This window comes from Natrix helvetica (genome assembly GCF_964273705.1).
Source record: "Natrix helvetica genome assembly, chromosome: 5".
In the NCBI taxonomy this organism is placed as follows: domain Eukaryota; kingdom Metazoa; phylum Chordata; class Lepidosauria; order Squamata; family Natricidae; genus Natrix; species Natrix helvetica.
This window is the reverse complement of record NC_138551.1, coordinates 35,296,578-35,319,461: the sequence shown is the minus strand read 5'-3', so window position 1 is coordinate 35,319,461 and position 22,884 is coordinate 35,296,578. Positions and strand designations below refer to the sequence as shown.

Genomic DNA, 22,884 nt, shown 5'->3' with positions numbered 1-22,884 from the left:
ATTGTCTGAAAACATTTCTGTGGTTATGTGGCCAGCATGACATATGGAATGCTGTTACCTTCCCCACCATAGTGGTACCTATTTATCTATTTGCATTTGCTTGCTTTTGAACTGCTAGGTTAGCAGGAATTGGGCAAGAATGGCAGCTCACCCCATCACACAGGGCTTTGGTCTCGAATTGCCAACCTTCTGCTTGATAAGCCCAGCATCTTAACTGCTAGGCCACTAAACTTGGTATCTAATTTGTGAGCATTTCACTCTCACATACATACAAATGCACACACTTGCAGTGTAATTTTTAAGTTTTATTGACAAAATAATAATAGGGATAATGAGAAAGAAAAAATGTCCTACATATCACAGAATTAATTTAGGTGTACCACTTGACAATGGTTAAAGGGACAACATCCACATGTTCCTCTAATGAATAAATAAAAATTCCTACAATGAAATTCCTGTAATACCATGAAGACTGGTACAAACCAATCTCTCCTTACTATTCTGGCGGAAATTCTTTAAAAGTTTATTTTAAAAGTAAGAATATTAAAGTAACTACATTTCATTCATCATTTATGTACTCTAAAATATTTTTCAACTGGATGGTCACTCCCAAGTTGCCTATGAAATCACACATTTGGCTGCTATTTTTTTTTTTGGAAAAAAATTATACTCCCAATATCTGATACGCAACTAGCTTGCATTCTGGATAAATGTGCTATTAAAAGAACACAATGTTTATCATAATTTTAGTTCTTTTATGCAGTAACAAATCATAATGTTAATATCAATGTAAAAAAAAAAATCTGAAGTCCAGAAGACACAGGACTTAAGTTGGGAAAAAGGCCACAAGTATTTGAAAATTAAAGGTACTCAGCTTACTGGCACCCCAGAGCCACAAAATACTGCCTCCTTTTTATAGATATAGATTAAGATTTAATTTTAAAAGAATTATTCCAGGGTCATTGTATACAAATATTAACTGAATATTAATACAAAAGAGATTTTGAAGCATATCTTACACATATATTTCAAGCATCATATCTGAAATTTCTGTCAGGAACTTCCTTAATCTGCAGATAAAAAGAATATGTATGCATGTATGTTTATATTTATATCTTCATATATGAGAATGATACGGTCATATATATTCATCAATACAAAATGATAACCAGAAAATTTCACATCACTTTGTATCAAGCTATCCCAAGGAGAAGAGTTGCTGCCTGAAGAGGAAAAGTGTACAATTCCAAGGGAAAAAATAGACCTGATCACCTTTTGCTGTATTGCCATTATGTTATAGGGAAATATAAGGCAGTAAACAACTTGATGTTCCATATATATGTTCTGCACCAACCCTCATAGTTCTCCAACTAGGCCAGGCTTAAACAAATAAAGAGGGTCAACTTCACACAAAATATTAAAAGTATATGTTTGCTTCCATTACTTAAATGCCATCCATTATCTGGATGTCCAAATGTAAATTAAAATGTGTTTTGTGAATCACTGTAAGAGTCTAGATTAGACAATCAATGCTGCAGTTCCCTAACAGATAAAGTTACTCAGATCTGCTCCAAGTTGGACTGTGACTGGGCAGGTCTGATTGATGTTCCTAGGAACCCATACTGTGCTATTTTCTGGGATGTGTTGAGTCCAACAACAAAGAAAGTGGAAAGGATACTCTGTGCTGTAAATTTGGCCACCTGTTTTTTGGGATCCAGGTACCTCTGGGCTTTTAAAGACAGACATGGAAGTAAACCAATGATTAGGTCCATGCTATGCTGTCGCCGTCTTTACAGAAGCAGCAGCTTTCAATACTGCCAGCCACCCTATTTCCTGGACTGACTCCAGGGATTGAGAATTAGGGCACCATTTTACAGTGAGTCTTTTCTTTTTTAATACATTTACTCATTCATTACAGGACAAAATTGGCAAAGCACCTACATTTAAAAACCCTCCAGAGATATCTGATTATCAAAATAATCTTTAAAGAAAAAAAATAGAGGAAAAATTAGAAGAAAAAAGAAGCTGTGTATTATACTTATCAATTGCCACTGCTTTACAAATGAGCACCATATACTACTATAATATCAGTTAAAATGTTATTGCAAAAATATAACAAAAAATCTCTGCCACAGTAATAATACATGTGTTTTGTTTGGAGTAGGATTTGGTCAATGAACCCTAATCCTCTTAACATCCACATGAAAGCATAGACATATGCCAGTTTGGGATCCACTATCATCACTAGGCTGATGATATTCAATTATACCTTTCAACCCAGGTCAGCCAATTGAAGTCATTAAATTCTGTCCCAGTGCTAGAGGCTATCTAGTTCTGGGGAAATTTCATCTTTAAACTTCCATGCTGTTGGACTCCCCCTTTCAAGAGTAGTATACAATCAGATTGTCTTCTTAGATTCATAGCTGAGATGGCAGCTATGGTCTAGAAGCCCTTTGCATAGCTTCATCTGGTGAACTAGTTTTGCCCTCTCCTGGATTGGAAGACTCCAGGAAGGAGAGCCTTCACTCATGTTCTAATCACTTCATGGCTCCAATACTGTAAAGTACTTTATATGGGGCTGCCTTCGAAAATTATTGAAAACCGCCAACTGGTTCAGAATGCAGCTACGGCTATGCCTCACACTATGCATATGTGATAATCCTGCTCTGCATTCAGTGCTCACAGATCACTTGCCCTTCAAATTGACATAACATGTTGCTTTATATTAATCAGAATGTCTTTATGGTATAGATAAGCATACTTTGTTTCCTAATAGACTGGTCCGAGTCAGCAGAGCAGATTGACATGGCTGGGTTAATTTCTCTTGTTTTATAGCACTGAAAATAAAGACAGTTTTGTTTTGATTCATTAAATGAAATTTAATTAATAACCTTTTGTCAATCTCTCTCTCCATTTAGTAAAGTGAGTATTCCTTATGTATGGATGACAAATACCCAAAAATATATAGAAATGCTAGATGTCCATTTCTTGATTCCTGATCATTAAAGTATATGTGTACACAGAGATATACATACACATACACAAACACATACAAACACACAATAGCAGGGATGAGATCTGAACATGCAGCTTTCTCTCATATGCAAACAGAGCCACTAGAATGAAAAATGAAATGACTGCTGGATAATTTTCAACAATTAGGATTGCTAATTTGATATTTTTAAAATGGATGGATTGCTTTGCAACAATGCAGAGATCATTTCTCAAAGTTAAATTTCACATCCTTTTCTTCAAATAGTGCAAACATTTGCTACAAAAATGAAATTGTTTCTAAATAGATGCTGGAAACTAGAATGCATTATTGGGGGAGTGGGAGAAGAGACCTGCCTAGTAAAAGTTCAATATATCATTTCATTAGTGATTTTCATTTGAATTGTAATCTTCTATGACCATTATCCTACAACAATCATTATCTTAAAACACTGCACTAAAAATCATGTTGGTTTTGAAATTAAAACAATGCACACATGCAGACTACATCTCTAATACAACACTGAGGGAAACCATTAAAAAATAAAAGGCATGATCTTATTCCCATAATGTTAGCTATAAGATATTCCTTTCTGCTAGCTGATTAAAGCAAATTCCATGACTAACTGGATATTAGCACACTGAATGAACAGTTAAAACAAGTAACTGCATATAGTTATGCAGCGTCAATGCTATAGTATCTGTAGCAGTTCTGTGACTTGCATAGGTTGCCTCTCATTAAGAACAAAAACAAAATGGGAGAAACAATTCTGTTGTAGCACACTGGAACATAAGAGAATGGTGCAGGCAAATAATTTAAACTATTTCTGAAAAGATGTTAAACGAACGAGAATTGTTGGATACAGCAATTTGGTTATTATTTCTCAGATATTGGAACATATGTGTCAAAGTTGTGTTGATATTATTTTTGTTTTAATTTTTTCTTTAAAAATTATTCAATGCCATCTATTTTCAGCTCTTTGCTCTTCTCATTCTGAAATTTTAAAAATGCTTTGGTGCACATACAGTAAGAGGAACCATACTTTCTTCATATTCCACATACGGTAATATGTGGTTAATTACTTAGTTGAAAACAGTAATAAGATGCTTGATTTGTTTTTCACAATGAAAAGTGTTCTGTTGTTGATGTTGTTTATTCAGAGGGTTTAGTATTCATCTGTAGATCTCCCAAGTTCAGCTGCAGGAAACCTATTCCAGGATATTTTAAAAGCCATTACTTTTGCCATCCCGCAACACTGTTTATACTTGGAACCAACAAACAAGCAATTAAAACACATCACAGAAGAATTGTGTTATGACATTTTAAGATCAAAAAGCATACTGCTGAATTCACTTCCATCTGTGCCAGTATAAACATCTTTTATGGCTCACCAGTGATTATTATGGATCAAAGATAACGTGGTAGGGCAAAAGGCTGAAGTTCCAATCAAGACAACTGTGATGGTAACAAAGCTTGGAACAGAATCATAGTTGTAATTTTGACAAAATATGCAGTAAAAGAAATATTTTTAAAAAGTGGTTGCTACAATCATGTCCCTTAAAACACATAGCTCAAAAAAAGTCCAATATAGGGAGAGAAAAAACCCTTGGTTTTTTCTGCTTCGCTCTGCAGACTTGAGCTACAAACAACTCCATTTAATGCTTTTCTTGTAGTGCAACAGGTTTATAGAAATTCTACCTAGCTTATGACTTAGGAATTGCTGGTCCTGCAATCTTTCTTGGTGCAAACTTTCTTAACAGTGACAAGCACGCACACACACACACACACATACACACACACACACTGTCTGTCTGTATCTCTATCTGTCTGTCTCTGTCTCTCTCCAGGTTAGCAGAGCGTCATTTGTTTCATGCCCACAGTGCTTTTCAAACATTATCTAATTAATCCTCATAGCAATCCTTTGAGGTATTACTACATGTATGTAAGGAAGCTTGCCCAGGGCCACAAAACTTTTCCCTAGCACATTCAGAATTAAGACTGCAGAGGTTTCCATTCTCAGCTCCTAAATGTAAGGCCGCACCTCTTTTTCATATGCAGCATACACGCTAGTGCAATCACACACACAGAGGACTTCTTTCTTTGCCACTGCAATTGTCTGAAGGTTAAACAAGTAGGGCAGTAGAGCACTAACAGACACTTCTCAAAATTCCAGCCAGAAGTAGATTAAGAGATTTCATAGAGAAAACACCCACATTACAACTAGTAAAATAACAACAACAAAAACATCAAGCCTGGACATGTTACAGACTTACTATGCTTCAGGGTGTTCCATTATACACTGCCTTATTTCCAAAGGAACTTTTAAATTATAAAACCAAGATATGTAACAATCTATTCAGTGTCCCATTATCGGGACTTTTAACTGGCCATGTTTTGCAGTTGTTCTTTGGGCAACTGGCACCATAATCAAGATCAAATGTTTTTCAAAGGTTACTGCACAGCAAAATGTGGAGGCAAGAGATGTTTTAGACTGTTATGTGCTCATGAGCTCATACACTTTTCTGTAATTAACAATTGGAGCCCAAAATCCAAAACAATTTCTCCCTCGACAAGTAACAACAGTTTTTAAAGACATTTTTGAACTATGCTTGTAGCATAACAGTAAACAAAGACTGTCTTCTAATCCTTACCTTCTTTAACTAGAATGAACACTTTTCCACATCCTTCTTTTAAACCAAGTGACACATGCTGATTCATTACCAACCTATTAATTAACGTGCTATCAAATAAAAAGGATAGTACACAGCAAACAGGACAGACTAAAGGCAACGTGGGTAACAGCCCATTATATAATCTGTGCTGACAGAATATGACCTAGCCATGGTCAGTCATTAGGTGTAACACAAATGATTCAACTCATCCTACTTCATAAGAGCATCATGCTTCCCATCCCAAACCTAAGAACTAGTGATTAACTTATGATATGCTCACCTTGTCTCTGGTTTCTACTGGATGTCCTCCTGCTTGTGGAAGCTAATGCTGGCATATGCACTTAATTCATCACTCAAGTGGTTACTCCCACAAGGCTGCTTTGGAGATTTAGGTGGCTGATGCTGCTGAGATTGTTGCTTGACTCCTAGCAGACCAGTAGTCTCCTGAGGGTGGAGGTTGCGATGGTGATGTTGGCTGTGGTTAAAATCCTTCACTAAGTCCAGGTCAATGTAATTCAGCCCATTCTCAAAGCCTCCCCCAGTTCCGCTAGCTGCTTGCTCCCTCCGTGATGCTGTACCAAGACCCAAAGAAGCAACTCCCAGTGCCCCAGGTGCAGGCTTGAGCCAGACATTTTCAAAGGAGGCTGAACTGTGATGTTTTGGATCGTCAGGACCTCCTCCTGGTCCATGGAGTAGAGCTGAAGCTCCAAGACTACTACTTGGAGTGACAGAAGAAGCAAACGTCTCAGAACTATGGCGGCGCCGACCTCCTTGGGGGTCGGCACGGATCACTTTGGCACTCTGGGTGCTGCGATTGGGACCAAGACTGACATGTGTAAAGGCGCTGTTTGCACCTGGGCCCCCAATCATAGATGAGGAGCAGGAATGGGGTAAAATCTCAGCCAGATTGCTTGGATGAGCCTGAGAAGGCGGAGAAGGCAGCTGCATGGGTGGTGGGCTTTTCTCAGAATAACTCAGTAGGAGGGCTGGGGAGGAAGGTGATGGGGTGTGGGCACAGACTACATACGGTGCTCCACCACTCAACTGCATGCTCATATAGTCCCGGTTGCCACTGTGGGTGGTCCCACTCCGGCTTGACTGCATGGAGGCCAAGCTGGCTGGGCAAGCAGTTCCCCAATCCATATTCATATACTCCTCTGAACAGGAGCCAGTCTCTCCGTAGGATAAAGGTGAGGGGAAGACTGGTTGCTTAAACTCAATGTTCACATACTCTCCGGGGCTCTTGGGCTCTGGGAGCTGTTCCCGAGTACGAGGCAAGGTGCTGGCCTTTGGGCCATCCAGGGATAAACAAGTAGGTCTGGCCAGATGATTCTTGGTCCGCACAGCTGTGTCCACAGTACAAGCAGCAGGCTGCAATGGCTGTGTTTTAATGGGAAGAGAATATCCACCACCCTCTTGTCCCCCAGGGCAGCCAAGGCTATCACTACTAGTAGAGGAAGAAGAATCCTCAGCAGCGGCATAGAGCAAGCGGCCAGAGCTGAAGGACATATGCATCTGGGCGTTTTCTTCTTTGCCTGTCTTGCGTTGGTTGTGCTTGAAGGAACGTGGCAAGGAGAAATAGGAATAGATGGGTTTATGTTGGGACTGGGCAGACCCATGCACTAGTGGTTCTTCTGGCCCTGGAGGTCCTGGGCTGGTAAAGTAACAGTCTGGAGGAGTGCTGGTAGCAGAACCACTGGCTGGAGACATATTAATATAATCACTGCCTCCACTTGGCAACTTGCCCTCATTACTCTCGACTGAGAGTTTTGTATGATTACTAGTCCCATTTATCCATAGCTTGCTGTAGCCAGTGGGACCACTGTCTGGAGAACAACTGCCACTGGGAGACATCATCATGTAGCCATTTGAGTCCACCATGGCCTGCACATGGCGACCTCCTCTCCCAGGATTGATGATCTGTTGTGGAGCAGACACACTCTTGGGGCTCATGGGCATGTAATCCCCACCTTTGGATGTACTACCTCCACTGGGCATAGGTGCCACTCCTGGCAACATTGGCATGTAGCCGTCATCAGAGTTGGTCCGGTGGTGGTTTCCCTCCACCTGGTGCATCTCTAGACACTCTTCGGGGTAAGACTGGGTTGGCACAAAGGCAGAATGTCGATAAGAAGAAAACTTGTTGCCACTACAGGAATACGAGGGAAGCATCTCAGTATACTCTTCAATGGAGGTCACGGAGGACTGGGAAGGAGTCTTCTGATGGGAGATGGTAGGAGAGGTTCCAGCAGAATGTGTCCGCTTTCTGAAGCCTTTTTCCAAATCACCTACATCCTCATTTCCAAGCCGGAGGCAACATGGGACAGCAGGGTAGCGACTTTGCTGCTGCAGATGGCAGGTACGGGTGGCAAAATGACCATTAGAAGTTGTGATACTGCAGCAGGATGAGGCAGCCTTTCCCCCCATACATATATAGTTGCTAAGTTCCTCATCTCCCCGGGCAGGAGGGGTGTGTCCCAGGGAATCAGGGGTAACACTACGAAATGAGCTGCGAAAGTCACAGGGGCTTGATTCATATTCATCAGAGGAGATGAAACCTCCATCACTGGGAGAGCCAGAGACTGAGGCACTGGATCGACGAGGGAAAAGACAGTCTGAAGTTGACCCATGGCCACTGGTACTGCTGGATGACAGGCTGACTGGACTAGTGGCTGAAGGGGAACAGCGTGAGGAAGGCATTGGGATGGAGCGACTGTGGTTGAGAGGGGGGTGAAGCCTGGAGCTGCCACGGTGCCTATGTGAGTGGGTTCGGTTGGCACTTGGACTCATCGGACTTCCATCCACCGAAGCTGGTCTGGACATGGTACCTTCGCCATCGCTAGAGGCTCTGACACGGAAAGAGCTGGGTCTGCCCCCAATCCCTCCTCCCACGCCACTGCCAGCAGGAGAAGTGGCAGTTATGCTCTCAGTCCTGGACCTACGAGTAAGTCCCACCTGGCTGGGGGGTGGGTTGTTGACATGATGCCTGCTGCGGAGAGGCACAGATATGGGATTGGAGCAATTGGAAGACGACTGGCTTTTGCTCCGAGGCCGAAATTCCTCACTCATTGCCCGCATAGCCTCCAAGATGGTCTCATGCATATTCTGTGCTACTACCGAGTCGTCTACCTGCATCCAGAACTCACCTGGTCCTGTGACAGCAGAGCGCCCCACCTCAATGAAAAAAAAATTCTCCGAATGGCCACACCGCCGGATGTTGAGCAGCTGCAACACAACAGCTGCCGCATCGGAATTTAGCTTGACAAAACTGATGGTCTTGTTGGTTAGGCACAGGCGGTAGATTCCAATCAGGTTCTTGGTTTGCCCCAAGCCCTTTGGTTTCAGGATCACTTGCCAGACCTCTTTGAAAGCTGGGCCAGGAGCCGTATCGCCATAGCTATCCTCCCCTGCCTCTCCCATTCCCAAAGTCCCACCTCCCACTGTCACATCTCTGTGGTGGTGGTGGTGGTGGTGATGGTGCTGCTGATGGTGGTGGTGGTGATGGCTCTTGGCACGGTTGTGCAACTGCAGCAGTGCCTGGTACCAGCTTTCTTGCTCAAGCTCATTGTCAGCAGCAATGGCAAAGTGCTCGTCCTTGGTGTAGAGAGCCACCAGATGTTTATTTTTGGAATCTGCCCTCTTGTTTATGTTGAAGCAGCTCTCCAGAGGAATGGAGCGCTTGGGAGCCCCTGATTTGTGCCTCCATTTCTTTTCATTCTCATAGTACTCCAGCCGGGCGGGTCCCAACTCACTGGCTGCTCTCAGCACGAAGAAGCGCTTATGCATGCTCTTGGGCTTGCGCAAGTAACCCACCTTCCTGACATCGGAAAAGAAGCCCTCATTATTATCTGTGGGGCTAGCCATGCTGGAGAGAGAGAGAGAAAAAAAAAACAAGGTACAGCAATTCCTGCTGCAAAGAGCAGCTTCGGAAAGAAACAACAAAACAGAAATCCACGCAGCAGCAGCAGCAAATCCCCTCCTTCACTCCAAAATAAAAATAAAAACGACGCAGAAAGATAGTTCTGGAAATCCTTTCCAAAAACAGAGCGGCGGAGGAAAGAGTGGCAGGGAGAGAACAGCTGTTCAGTGGCCAGAGCCTCCTCCCAGCTCCAGGAGCAGGGCTTGGGTGGCAGTTTTTATTCCCAAATCACCCTCGGCAGGAGAAATGCAGCTTTCAAAAGTCTAGTTTCGATGTCGCCCCAAGAGAAACTGGTCCGAGAAGCCGACGACGAGCAGAGGAAAGCGGGCATCGTTTCATCCATGCGGGGTGGAAATTCCTCCAGCGCCAGAAGCAGGATGGGGTTCCCCCGCCTCTTCTCCCATATAGCCCTTTCCTTCTTCTCAAGTGATCCCTCCGAGAGATTTCCAGGAGCCGATTAAAATATACTCCCCAGCAGGAGAGACACGGGGCAGGGCAGAGGAGAGCTTGTTTTGCAAGAGGAGGTGGGGGGGGGAGAGAAACGTGGGACGCCTGAGGGACAGCAGCAATCCCTTTGAAATAACAACAGCGATAATGGCAATATAATAATGGCAGTAAGAAGAAACCAGCTAGTCAACGCCACCACGGAAGCCACCGGGTTTTCTTCCTCGCCCAAAATGCCAAATAAAAATATCCTTCGCGGGAACCACGGCGGCGGGGTGGAGAACTCCGACGAGCAAACAAACACATCAATATCCCAAATCAGCGTCGCGATGGCAGGCGCTTCTTCTTGTCCAGCCCGCGCAGGAGAAGAGAGCGAGCGACCTCATTCAGTCCCGTCTGGTTAGGCAGAAAAAGTGTCATTTCCACACCAAATACACGCAGGCGGCTGCAGCAGGGTCGAGCGCAAAGCAGACGGAGCGGAGAAGCTGCCCGAGGAGCGAAGGAGGCGGAGGCACATTTTCGCGGCGGCGGCGACTTCCACCTCCTCCTCCTTTTCTTCATTCCAGTCGGAGAAGTCTCGGAAGGCAATATCGGTGGCAGTGAAGTCCCTCCGTCCTGCACCACCTTCCCCTCCTCGTGAGCTTCACAACGGAGGAGGGGAAAAAAAAAAACAGCGCTGCCAGGCAGAAACGGGCACCGCCGGATGGCCGGACGCGGGGTTTAGCGCTTGCGGTCCTTTGACCGTGGACGGCGAGGTGCTCCTGCCGCAGGACTCGCAGCTCCGCGGACTTTTATTGAAAAGCCCCCGAAACCAAAACAATCGGCTGCGTCTGCGTTTATGAGGCCAGCCCCCTCCAGCCGCCGACACTCCGTCTCACTCCGAGGAGAAAAACACGTGACGGCGCCAATGCGTGGACCATCCCCATCTCCAGCCCGCGAGAAGGGCTCCCGGCAGCCTAGCTTAGTAGTGCGGCATTCCAATCCGCCCTCGCCTGCCCGCCTGCCGCGGCTTTCATTCAGCACCGCAGCGAAGGCGCTTACCTTTGGGCGTCGATCCCTTCGCAGCCCCGAGGGGGTCGTTCTCCGATTGGAGTACCTACCTGTCCTTCAAACCATCTAAAGCTGTGGGAAACCGTAGGGGAAGCACCCATGCTTGGTTGAGAAGCACGGAGTGTAGTATTTTATTTTTTTTTAGCGGAGAGGGAAAAAGAGGGAGGGAAGGAGGAGACGCCATTCAGTCGTGTTATTTACAAACGAATGGGTTGCGAATTGCTCGACCGCTCTCTGCCGAGCAGTCGCTGTGATTTAAGCAGAGACAGAGGCCTCTGCGTTGCTATTTCTTCCGTTCTTGCCTCAACCTCTTTACCGTTTGCATTATTAATAAATCTTACAAATCTCTTACATGCATTGTTTTAAGCCGCTCTTTATCTTGACGAGGAACAGAATGGTGCACAAAGGGCTTGGACAAACTTACCATGCCAAATACAGCAATATAGTACCCGTTAAAGACAAGTTGGGAAAGCAATGAGGAAACGATAAGACAAATCCATAATCCACAACTGTCCAATTATTTTATTAGGATTGATTACATGCTACAGGAGAATAACAAGCTTTCAAGTTAAAGAATATCTTTCAACAACATAAGTAATACAATTCCATACTGAGTAAAACAAAATATTATCCTGCAGACATTTACAATAGAAAGCAATCTATTTTAAATGCTGGATATTTAAACAAACCACCACAATCTGTAAATTAAAGCATTTTTAACAAGCCTTCATCAATTTTAGTTTTTACTACTTACTTATTTCCAACCATAGGAAAGACAAACTTCATGATGTATTGAAGCCTGTAAGTCTTCCTGGAAATAAATTTTACAGGTCTCATTTCTAAATATATGTGTTTAGTAGGATTAAGCTGATTCTTTCAAGAGGCAGGACCAGAAAAGATGACCAGAAAACGTAAACAGAAAGGGAATCCTAGATCATGATTGTTAAAATACTAATTTCAATAGGAAAAAAGGCAAATATCTTCATTTTGGGATCATACATTCTAAAGTATTTCATTTGTAGCAAAGGACATATGACTTAATGAAGCACTTTGATTTCCTTCTATAGACTTATTTCTAAATAAATAAACGTATGTATTAATAAACTTATTCATTATTTCCAGATGCAGTTTTTAATCAATCTGTAAAAAAAAATGAATGTTCAGATGATAACTTTCAATTGGCAGGGCTTTTTTTTTTAATTTCCCCTCTTTTCCCACATCCCCCCCCCTCCCCAGAAACATTCAGTTACAGGAATAACAATGTTTCACAATATCTTTTCATTGGTACTGCTGGGAACCAACTCTTTGGAAGCACTTTAAATACAATGTGTTCCTGTTGTTCAGTTATGTCTGACTTTGTGACCTGATGTACAACATTTTGCAAGAATTGTGTCACTAACTCTTTTGTTGAGATCATGTAGCAGGTTCATGCCACTGCTATTAGTGAGACTAGTACTATCTAGATATCTCACACTATTTAGTACTGACCCTTTTAATCCTGGTTAAAATGGATCAAATGGGACAGGACAGGTCTGTTAACATGCTATTTTATAGATATGTGAAATTTCAATGTTCAGGAGCAGTGTGCAACTCAGCTCTCTACAATCTAGAGTTTTCTGTGAGATGAAGCTACATTTTGCTAAGACCCAACCACTAGGCTGGCTATGAGCTCTGTGGTTTGAGAAGGAACCAGGTTCAAGAAAGCACAAGGACAGCAATTGATTTTTGCTTCAGAGTTTACCATGTTCTTCTGCAGATATGCTTGTACAGAACACTTAGTTTTAATCATCAGAAATAAAATAAACTGCAATAACAACTACAACTTTGGGAATATTTCTCACAGAACAGTTGTGGTAATGGTTGATTTGTTGAAATCAGAGAATATTTCAGTAGTTTATTCAGTAGGTTATTCAGCTACCTTAAGTAGTAAGTAAGTTTAAGTGTAAGTGCAGTTTCTCCAATTTCACTCTTGACTTTCTCTTTCACTTCTAATATCAGAAGAAGAAAAATAATAAAGTGAAGTACCAATTTCTTTCTTTCATTGCTACATATGCTCACTATGATGTTTTGTAACAAACAGCCTTTACTAATACATTTTTTTAGATCAGTACATCCTTCAGGAAAATGATACAGGCATTAAATCTTCTCTTCATTAGATACTTTCCCATGTGGCAAAAACACAATTCTTAATTCTGTGTGTTGAATATAGCAGTTGATCTGATGGCTAGAAACACGGGCTGAGGACCAATTAGCAGAGTTTGTTATATCTGCAAGAATTAACATACAATTCACTTCTTTGTGAAAGGTTTGAAACAAGAACATGTAATATTTATATGTAGTCCATTACTGCCAATTTCATCATTAGTATTTACATGCCATAGTTTGTTGTAATATCTTTAAAGCTAAATTATTTCATGTTTCATTGAGTGGTGTGGTGATTACCATAAGATTAACACTAATGACAATAACTAATATTGTTGACTAAAACATTAATAAATAGGATAAAAATGTTAGGAGTTAATCTTGAAGCAAAATATTCAGTCATTTTTTTAAAATAATGAGTCTAGGATATCAGTGAGGATGATGTTGTGAAAAGTTGTTTTCCTTGAGAAACATGTAGTAATACCTATATTTTTCCTCTGTGAAATTACATTATGAAAACATTATATTTCACATATTTTTTAAAAAATAATAGACCGAAATAAGAAGTACCAAAAGATTATTATGGTTTAATAACTTAAAATATAAAAAGCATTTGCTTTCTGTATATGCATTCCAAAATTCTGTACATTCCCCTGTAGATGTGAAAGATATAATATAAATTAAATTTAAGATCATAGTAAATAATACAGATAAACTATCAAAAACCATTGCACATGTTCTCAAACAGCTTCTCAGTAGTTTTTGATGAATGAAATTAGTTCACTGACATGCTTAATACTGAGCTCTAATTACCACTTGATAGACTCACTTCTTTGGTTATTTTAGAGAAAGTTCCATTTATGTCTACAGGATTAAATATTGTGCCATTCAGTAATACAAAAGACAGAGTTCAGGTGAACACAATCTAACATATTCTATTACATTAAAAAAAATTAGCATCAAGAATGCAATCTTTTAAGGTGTATACCATCTTTCTCTCAAAGGCTTAGAATGGTGTTCACAGTTCTTCCTACTCCATCTTGATCCCTATAATAATAGGTCTGTGAAATTCTATTATTATAGGGACAATGGCTGATCTGAAGTTAATCAGAGCTAGGAGTTCGCATATTCTTAATTAGCCAATTCTTCATTAACTTTACAAACATAGCAGTCTAGGAATTTTTCAAGTATTCTACAGACTTGCATATTTCTATTATAATACTGTACAAATAGCTTGTTTCTAAATTAAGGTATTAAACTAGGACTGTGGGGAGAAACCAGGTTCAAATCCTCAAAGATATACAGAGATAACTATGTGACTTTTCTCAAGTTAACATAACTTCAGAAGGTGAGAAATCTGCACTTTCATCGCCTTTCGCTTGGGTAAAATACAATAGTAAAAAAATCAGCAATAATGCCTGAATTAAGCATTTGATTAGTGATGGGATATTGATATGAGTGTTTGCTTGTGTGTGTGTGTGTGCGTGTGTGTGTGTGTGTGTGTGCATATATGATTAGACATTCTGTAGCACAAAACAGAACTGAAATTCTTTCATGTTTCTCTATAAAGGATTCAAAATGAATCACAATAGAGAAGAAAAAATATTTTGCCAATTCTTTTTACAGTATTGTTTACAGCCCCTGCTTTATTCCTTCACTTTAAATAACTTATTATGAAATAATCTCAGATAATCAGGGATAATGTAAAGACTGCAATGACACTCTTGAGAACAAATGTAGTTGAGTTATAGAGAGGGTAATGTTTCCAAGTCAGGTATGAGACCTTTTCCTCTGATAAAGCAGCACCATTTTACAAACAAGCCCTCCTACTCCTAGGAATTTGTTTTCTAAATGCCTGCAAACCACTTAAACCGTGACTTTAAAAATTGGATTATGAAGTTTTCCTCTCCACTGTAAGCTTTTTGTATGTGTATTTACTGACATTCCCCCCTCCTGTTTATAAGAAATAAAGTCACATTAATATGTTTTAAAATAAAAAATAAGTTACATTATTTTAAATGTGGAACATAATTCTTTGGTATACATCTACATCAAGAATCCAAAAATGGGGAATATATTGCTCAATTCTGCCATCTGTAGGACATTTGTTTGAGGTTTCTGAATGCAGTATTTATACTGCAAAGGTACTTAATCACAGGAACTCAAAATGTTTGTTCACCTACTTTGTACAATGTGATAAGTGTGATCCTCCTGAATTAAAGAAATAAAGAAGATAGATTTTGGTCATTTTATTTCTATCTACTGTCATTTTCTGATCAATAGCTATCAGATAGACAATGTCACTCTTTTCAGTCGCTTTGATCATTTGCGTACAAGATGATGGACTGGATATGGGTGTGTTTTGGTAACTGAATAAAAATTGTAGAATACACACAAACACACAGATTGATTTGATAGATGCAAATCTTTCATATTTTCCTTTTCTTGGTCAGATTACTAATCCAAGCATTTAACACAGGTTTAGTACAGGTTGTCCTCAATTTACAACAGTTCATTTAGTGACCCTTCAAAGTTACAACGGTACTGAAAAAAGTGGGCCATTTTTCACACTCATGACCGTTGTTGCAGCATCCCTACTGTCCCAGGATTTACCTTTGGATGCTTGACAGCTGATTCGTATTTATGATGGTTGCAGTGTCCTGGGGTCATGTGACCACCTTTTGCAACCTTCTGACAAGCAAAGTCAATGGGGAAGCCAGATTCACTTAGCAACTGTGTTACTAATTTAACAACTTCAGTGATTCACTTAACAGATGTAGCAATAAAAGTGGTCAAAATTCACTTAACAAATTTCTCACTTAACATGAATTTTGGACTCAATTGTGATCATAAATTGAGGAATACCTGTATTTGCATCCACTGGAAATTCATCCATCCATGTCTATCCTTCTGCAAAGTGTTTCCCTTCTTTCTATTGAAAGACATAGCTGTACTATTTAAAATGCAGCAAATATAATTGCAAGGTGGAAACCATGCTCATAGCCCTAAAATCTACTAGCAGTTACCTTTATTTTTTTCATATAATAAATTAATGAAAAGTAAATACCATTAATATGTTATTGTTGCTGATCCATGTTGCATATTCTGAAATGATCACCAGCAGTCAGGACAAGTGAACAGATATACTTAAAAACACACATACAAACAAATATAATAGTGTCCAAAAATGAAGTTTACATAAAACATAAAAGTTTAGAAGAAGGCAACTCTAAAGTTGTATTGTATTTATTTTTATTTTCAATTACAATAAAAATTTGGTAAATCAAGATAATGGAAAGAACTCTTTAGGAGTATGAAAGGAATTATAATTAGAGGTGAAAATGCATTTTTTTAAAAAAAATAATTTTAAAAAGATCATACATTTTTCTATATTTCTTAATGATAAGCATATTTTAATAAGCCCTGGAAAGTAACATATTTACTCATTAATAACTTAAGCATACCTATTAAGAAATATGTAACAATAGTTAAAGAAATGAATGGAAAATTGGATTACTGAGCACAATCAACCTATTATTTTGAAGAGATAAGAATCCTAGTAATGTCTTTCCAACAAAATGTCTACTTTTCACTTTCATTTGATTTGCACAATAGTGAATATTATTGAATGCAAGATGGATCAGGATCTCATATGCAATTTCCATCCCATGGGCTAACTTCAAAAGCCTCATTTCAGGCTCTGTTTAGAGTTCTCTATCTCTTCTTGGCAGCCTGTTTCTTGGGAGAGAGATGTTGGTATAGAAAAGGGAGGGGAATCCCTAAGGTGCTTTACAACTTTTAGCTGTAATTACCACCAGCAGTGTGGTTTTCTCTATCCTGAGATTATTCTGAGAAAATGCAAGTGTTGACAAGGGGAAGATAGTAGTAATTCAATAGTAGTGAACGCTGTGGTTTAGACATGTGTTCTGTGCATAGTTCATATGAACTGCCCACTATCATGTTCCTACAAAAAAAATCACCTTTTATTTATGTTTGTTTGCTGGCATGGTAACATAACTAGATAGCAAGGAATATTAGTTCATCTGAAGAATATCTCCTTCATGACAAAGTATGAAGATAGAACATTGGGAAACCCCTAATATAGCAAGCTAAACAGAAAAACACCAGACTCATAAACTGGAGGTTTTTCATTATAGGGTAAGAATGTAATCTTAATCTAGAAATGGTTTGCGCTTATGACAAATACAATTAATTTCTTGGGTAAGAAATCAGTGGCTTCATTTTTTCAGAATTTCCCCTGGCAACACATATTAAACCATCCAGTGAAAGTCCTTGCTCACAGAGTGTCAATGTATAATCAACATGCAGATTTTTTTAAAAAAATATTGCGCTTCCTTTCATGCAGCACCTCAACCAAGACCATGGCTTTGCATGCAGAACAGCTTAAGTTTAGCTGCTGGCATCTACATTAAAGGACTAGATGGTAGAGGATGGAGTACAAGGTCTGACAAGCTGGAAGCCAATGGCAATAATGCTATAGTCTTAGTACAAGTCAGCCAAGTTTTCTAATATTAAATGAGGGTGCATTAACAGGGTGGAGTGCATGCTTTCCAGTTTAATCATTGACATATCTATTTAAACAAAATATTGTTCATGATATTAACAAAGAAATATTACAATACTCTTAAGAGTCTTTGCCAATCTAAGCAGACAATAGTGTGCTTCCTGGATGAATAATATGATATGCTATAAGGAAGGTTTGTATGTCCTGGATGAATAGTATGATATGCTATAAGGAAGGTTTGTATGTCCATAAATTATGCTTAGTGATTAATAAAATGGGTTTAAAGGAAACAGATGGCAGGATCTCTCAAGTATCATTCATTGAGAGAATATTGTATTCCCATTTTCATAATTCAAAACCTGTCATCTCTCTTCAGCTTGGCTTGTCATGGGGATTAGGGCAAGAAGCACACAAATTTCTAATTGCAGATTGCCATATGAATTCTGCTACAAAAAGATTCATTCATTAATATATGAGCAAGTGTTCATGTCATGCATGGCTAATGTCATTATGTAGTCCTAATCTATACTTCACTGTATGATAGGGTTAAGTGCAATGAATTATATTAGTTCCTTGTTTATTATTAGTCTTTTCATCTTTGGAAATGGAACCAAGGAAAATTAGCATCAACATACCATGCCAAAATGTATAGCAGAAATAACTACGGTATATGCAGAAGCACATACACATTCACATATAGTGTATGAATTTTGGCAGTTAAAGAGATGGATAAATCTAGCCAACTCTAACAAATTCACAGTTGAATGAAGCCTAGAATCAAATTAACTGTTGAACTGAAATGTAGATTACATATCACTGTGATTACCAACACTGGATAGAATATGGGTTCCCAGTATTGTGCCTGGAATGACAATGTATTTGCTGATTAATTCTTTGGCACTTACCAAGTCCCCATCCAACTTGATTTTATTGTTTTAATAGTTTTTAATTAAACAAACTGGGAGGCCAGCATGATGCCAAACAAGGTACTGCCTTCAAATCTAACCTATCTTCCCAGCAATGTTCTACCACCCGATTTCAAGTCCCAAAGACAAAGGGTGTCTGATCTAATGACATTCATTTACAAAACAAATGGCAAGAGGTGGAGTCCTTTGTGCAAAGAAATTCACCCTCATTTCCTGCCTTATAATTTGAACATTGCAGACAACTATGTGTTAACTTATTCTTTAAGATGGCAGCTAGATGTTCTTTCAACTTCTTGCTACACTTTCCTCTGTTTTCTTATCCATACAGATTCTTAGTGGATTCGGGATAATAGCAACTTTGTTAAGATTAGTTCTAAGGAGTTTATACACAACATATAGCCTTAACAGAAAAGGCAAGCATACATCCCTTCAGTGACTGGAAAAGCATTGAGTATTATCAGCACCCTTGGTTAACAGGTCTTTCCCAGGCCTTGGTCTACACTAAGTTAGGAAAAAGAATCACCTCTTTCTGCCTTTTGTATCTTTTCATTTCATACAAGATTTACATTCCACTTTCCAGCTTTAGCCTGGTGTAAAACATTAGGGCCTGCGTACTAAAGCAACTATGCCAAATATAAACAAAAGAAGTAAGAAGCTTCTGCAGCTTCACTAAAGGGATCTGTTCAATTTCTAATAACATACAATTCCCCAATCTGGCTGAAATCATTTTAGAATATTAATATGGACTGAGGAATAAGTAATAAAGATGTTTATATATTTAATTGGATATTTTTTAAAAAAAATCTTGATTTGAGATTGAATTTAAGCAATTGAACATTTGGGCTTTTGACATTTAAATGTATGTTCAGTTGAAAAAGAATCTTGTTCCTCAGCAGCGTATGTATTGCTGAAAAGTACAGTACAAAATACTTACCTAGAACTGCATAAATATGAAGTAGCTGTTCATTCAGCACTCCTTGACTCATCTAGCAGATAATGTAATCATGTCACTGTTTATGGAGATTCTCAGTCATCCAGGTCATGATTGTCCCAAAGGTGATTTTTCAAGAGACTACTGGATTTTCTGGTTTTTTTTTCTTTGAAGACATTTCACTTCTTATCCAAGAAGCTTCTTCAGCTCTGGCTGGATGGTGGGGAATAGCCAGCTGGTCATTTGCATTGTAGAGAGACCTTGTGGCTACCTGAAGGTTTATTGGTGTCATCAGGGTCACCTGAGTAGTGCAAATGAGTGTAGAGCCTTCTTTGAACTGTTGAAAGGATTATGTTGTAGACTGGAGATAGATGATGTGGCATCCTTCCAAGTGGCCTCAATGACTCTCTAAAAGAATGCAAATGACCAGCTGTCTGAAAGAAGTATAAATCCTTCCATTCTCCACCATCCATCCGGAGCTGAAGTTCTTTTTGGAGGAGAAGCAAAACGTCTTCAAAGAAAAACCAGAAAGTCCAGTTGCCTCTTGAAAAAGCACCTTTGGAATAATCATGTCACTACTGAACTTTTAATCATTTTATTTCAGCAATGTTGGTTCATATCTCTGTCTGTGCATTTGTATCTGGGCATCTTATTATTAGACAGCACTATAGACATATAAATTCATGTGTACATAAGTACAACTTCTGCCTGCATGTCAGATTATCAGGGGGGGGGTAAAAGTACAATAATATTTGGATTAGTTCACTTTCTGTTAATCCTTCCTTCTCTGAAGATTCCATGTCTTATTATATTGGAAAAAGCAGCAGGAAACCCCTATAATAATTCTTTCATATTAACTATAGTAACATTGCTCTGCAGCCATCTGTCAGCTCTTAGAGATGTCTAATAACTTCTTCCCTGCTGTCTCATAAATGTTTAGCTTCACCAGAGACTTGCCTATGCCACATAGGAAGGCAACCAGCATTCTAGGAGTCCGGTGGTGCAGTGGTTAAAGTGCACTATTGCAGGCAAACTGCCTACAGCCTAGAGTTCGAGCCTGAAAGGTCTCAAGATTGACTAAGCTTTCTATCTTTCGAAGGTTGGTAAAATGAGGACCTACTGTAGATTTTTTTAGGGGAAATGTGTACATAATTATTTACATTGTAGACCACCTGAAGAGTGCTATAAAGTGCTATGGGGCAGTATATAAGCCTTAATGCTATTGTTAAATGCTATTCTCCAGCTGCTGGGTTTGTAGAAAAAGTGACTTTCAGGTATGCTGGTTATCCACAGTTGAAGAGCTAAATCTTAATGGACTTTGAGTGGCCGTCCTGGGTTCTTCTCACTGGTGTGAAATCTTTGCTGGCTTTTACAGTCCGGGAATGAAACAGCTTTCTATCCTGAACTTCTTCAACCTCAGTTCCAGATGGCTCTTTCAATTTACTCCTACACATACATTAAATACATATCCAGCAATGGAGAAGGAGCCATTTAATGAGTGTTTAAAAATTAAGCCCTGATCTACATTGGAAGCATGACCGTGTACTTTTTGAAATTCAGCTTTAAGTATGCTAAGTGTATAAAACAGTAATTTTTTAAAGACTTAAAAATCTTTTATTAAATCACTACTATGGAATAATTATTTTCAGTGTACTTTGGGAATTAAATGGAGGAATAAAGAGAGAGAGCAGAACCTTTTTTAAAAACCCTCTTTCATCCCCATTGAAGCTCATTTAGTCTACAAAATGATTCAAAATCTGAAGGTAAGAATTCAAATAATAAAGGTAAAGGTTTCCCTCACACATATGTGCTAGTCATTCCTGACTCTAGGGGGTGGTGCTCATCTCCATTTCAAAGCCAAAGAGCCAGCATTGTCCAAAGACATCTCTGTGATCATGTGGCCAGCATGACTAAATGCTGAAGGTGCACAGAACACTGTTACCTTCCCACCAAAGGTGGCCCCTATTTTTCTACTTTTTACATGCTTTTGAACTCCTAGGTTAGCAGAAGCTGGGACAAATAATGGAAGCTCACTCCATTACGAGGTGCTAGGGATTCGAACTGCTAAACTGCTGACCTTTCTGATCGAGAAGCTCAGCGTCTTAGCCACTGAGCCACTGTATCCCTATTCAAACAATAGAAAGCTTTTTTTTTAAAAAAAAACAATGCTCTCTATTTGTGAATGTGTTTCGGAGTAAAGAAGTAAGTCTTTAAAGAAGTTGGTGTGAGTCTCCTACATGTGAAATGTGTGAATGCTGTAGGCTCAGAATGTGGCTGAGAGTGTAGAGAATTGCTTGTGTTTCTGGCCTCAAAGTCTCCATTTGTCATAGATGGGAGTTCTTTTGGAAGTTATACTTTGCAGCAGCATCTGTTTGCCTTTCCACTGTTTACATACTTGTTATTATGTCATTATGGCAAGTCCACACACAGTTACTCTTTGGATTTGGCATTTCTTACATTCTGCAATTCAATTCTTGCTTGTACTGTAAATAACAAAACACATGCTAAGAACATATTGTAAGATAAGATCTGTTTAAAAATGCATACTTTTGAATAAAGTACATTTAAAAATGTGCATTTTGCGTGGGTAATTTAAATATATTTTTCTTTTTTTAAATCAGAGACAATCTAGAAATAACGTGAAACATACTTAAGGATGAATATATGCAAAATTGATTTAAGGCACTTCTTCCACATAATGGGCCAGTTATAAGCTGCCCCAGACCTCTGTGACCACTGACCTTGTGCTTCACTCACCCTATCATTTTCTCTACAGGGAGTACTGACTTATCAAAGGAGATACCAACAAGAGTTTTGACTACTTCCCCCTTTTCTTCGTCATAGACATGCAAAATACTGAGCAAATCCACTTTGGAAGAGGATGGGTACAAATGCCATCTTGCAGAAGTGTCCATAATCTGGAAACTGCCCACTTCATATACGTATTTTTACACAGCAAAAACAACAGTATTATTTTTGTTATTCTAGACTTACATTTAAATTCCATATGCCTTTATTTATCATGGTTCAAATTGTAGGAGTTTTGTCATAAAGATGATGACCCCTTATATACATTAGACTGAGTTTTCTGGTTCACGTATTTTAAGATATAAATATGACAGATAATCTAATGCATACAAATAATGCTGAATTGATTAAAAAATATCCTTGTAGAAACAGAACACCTTACAATGGTAGTTTCCTGGTTATGATGAAAATCCTGACAATACATGTTAGTGGAATTATCTATACTATAATTTCTTCTAATAATCTCAGATATATT

General features: G+C 39.2%; 1 protein-coding gene across 1 annotated transcript in view; it reads right to left on the bottom strand.

Annotated features, from left to right (window-relative positions):
- Nucleotides 1–10,947, bottom strand: part of IRS1 (insulin receptor substrate 1) — a 58,845-nt gene extending 47,898 nt beyond the window's left edge. The window contains 3 exon segments of the mRNA XM_081955617.1: nt 5,945–9,100; nt 9,102–9,166; nt 9,169–10,947. Of these exon segments, the coding sequence (XP_081811743.1) occupies nt 5,959–9,100; nt 9,102–9,166; nt 9,169–9,528 (3,567 nt within the window). The 5' untranslated portion in view covers nt 9,529–10,947 and the 3' untranslated portion in view covers nt 5,945–5,958.
- Nucleotides 10,948–22,884: the final 11,937 nt, after the last annotated feature.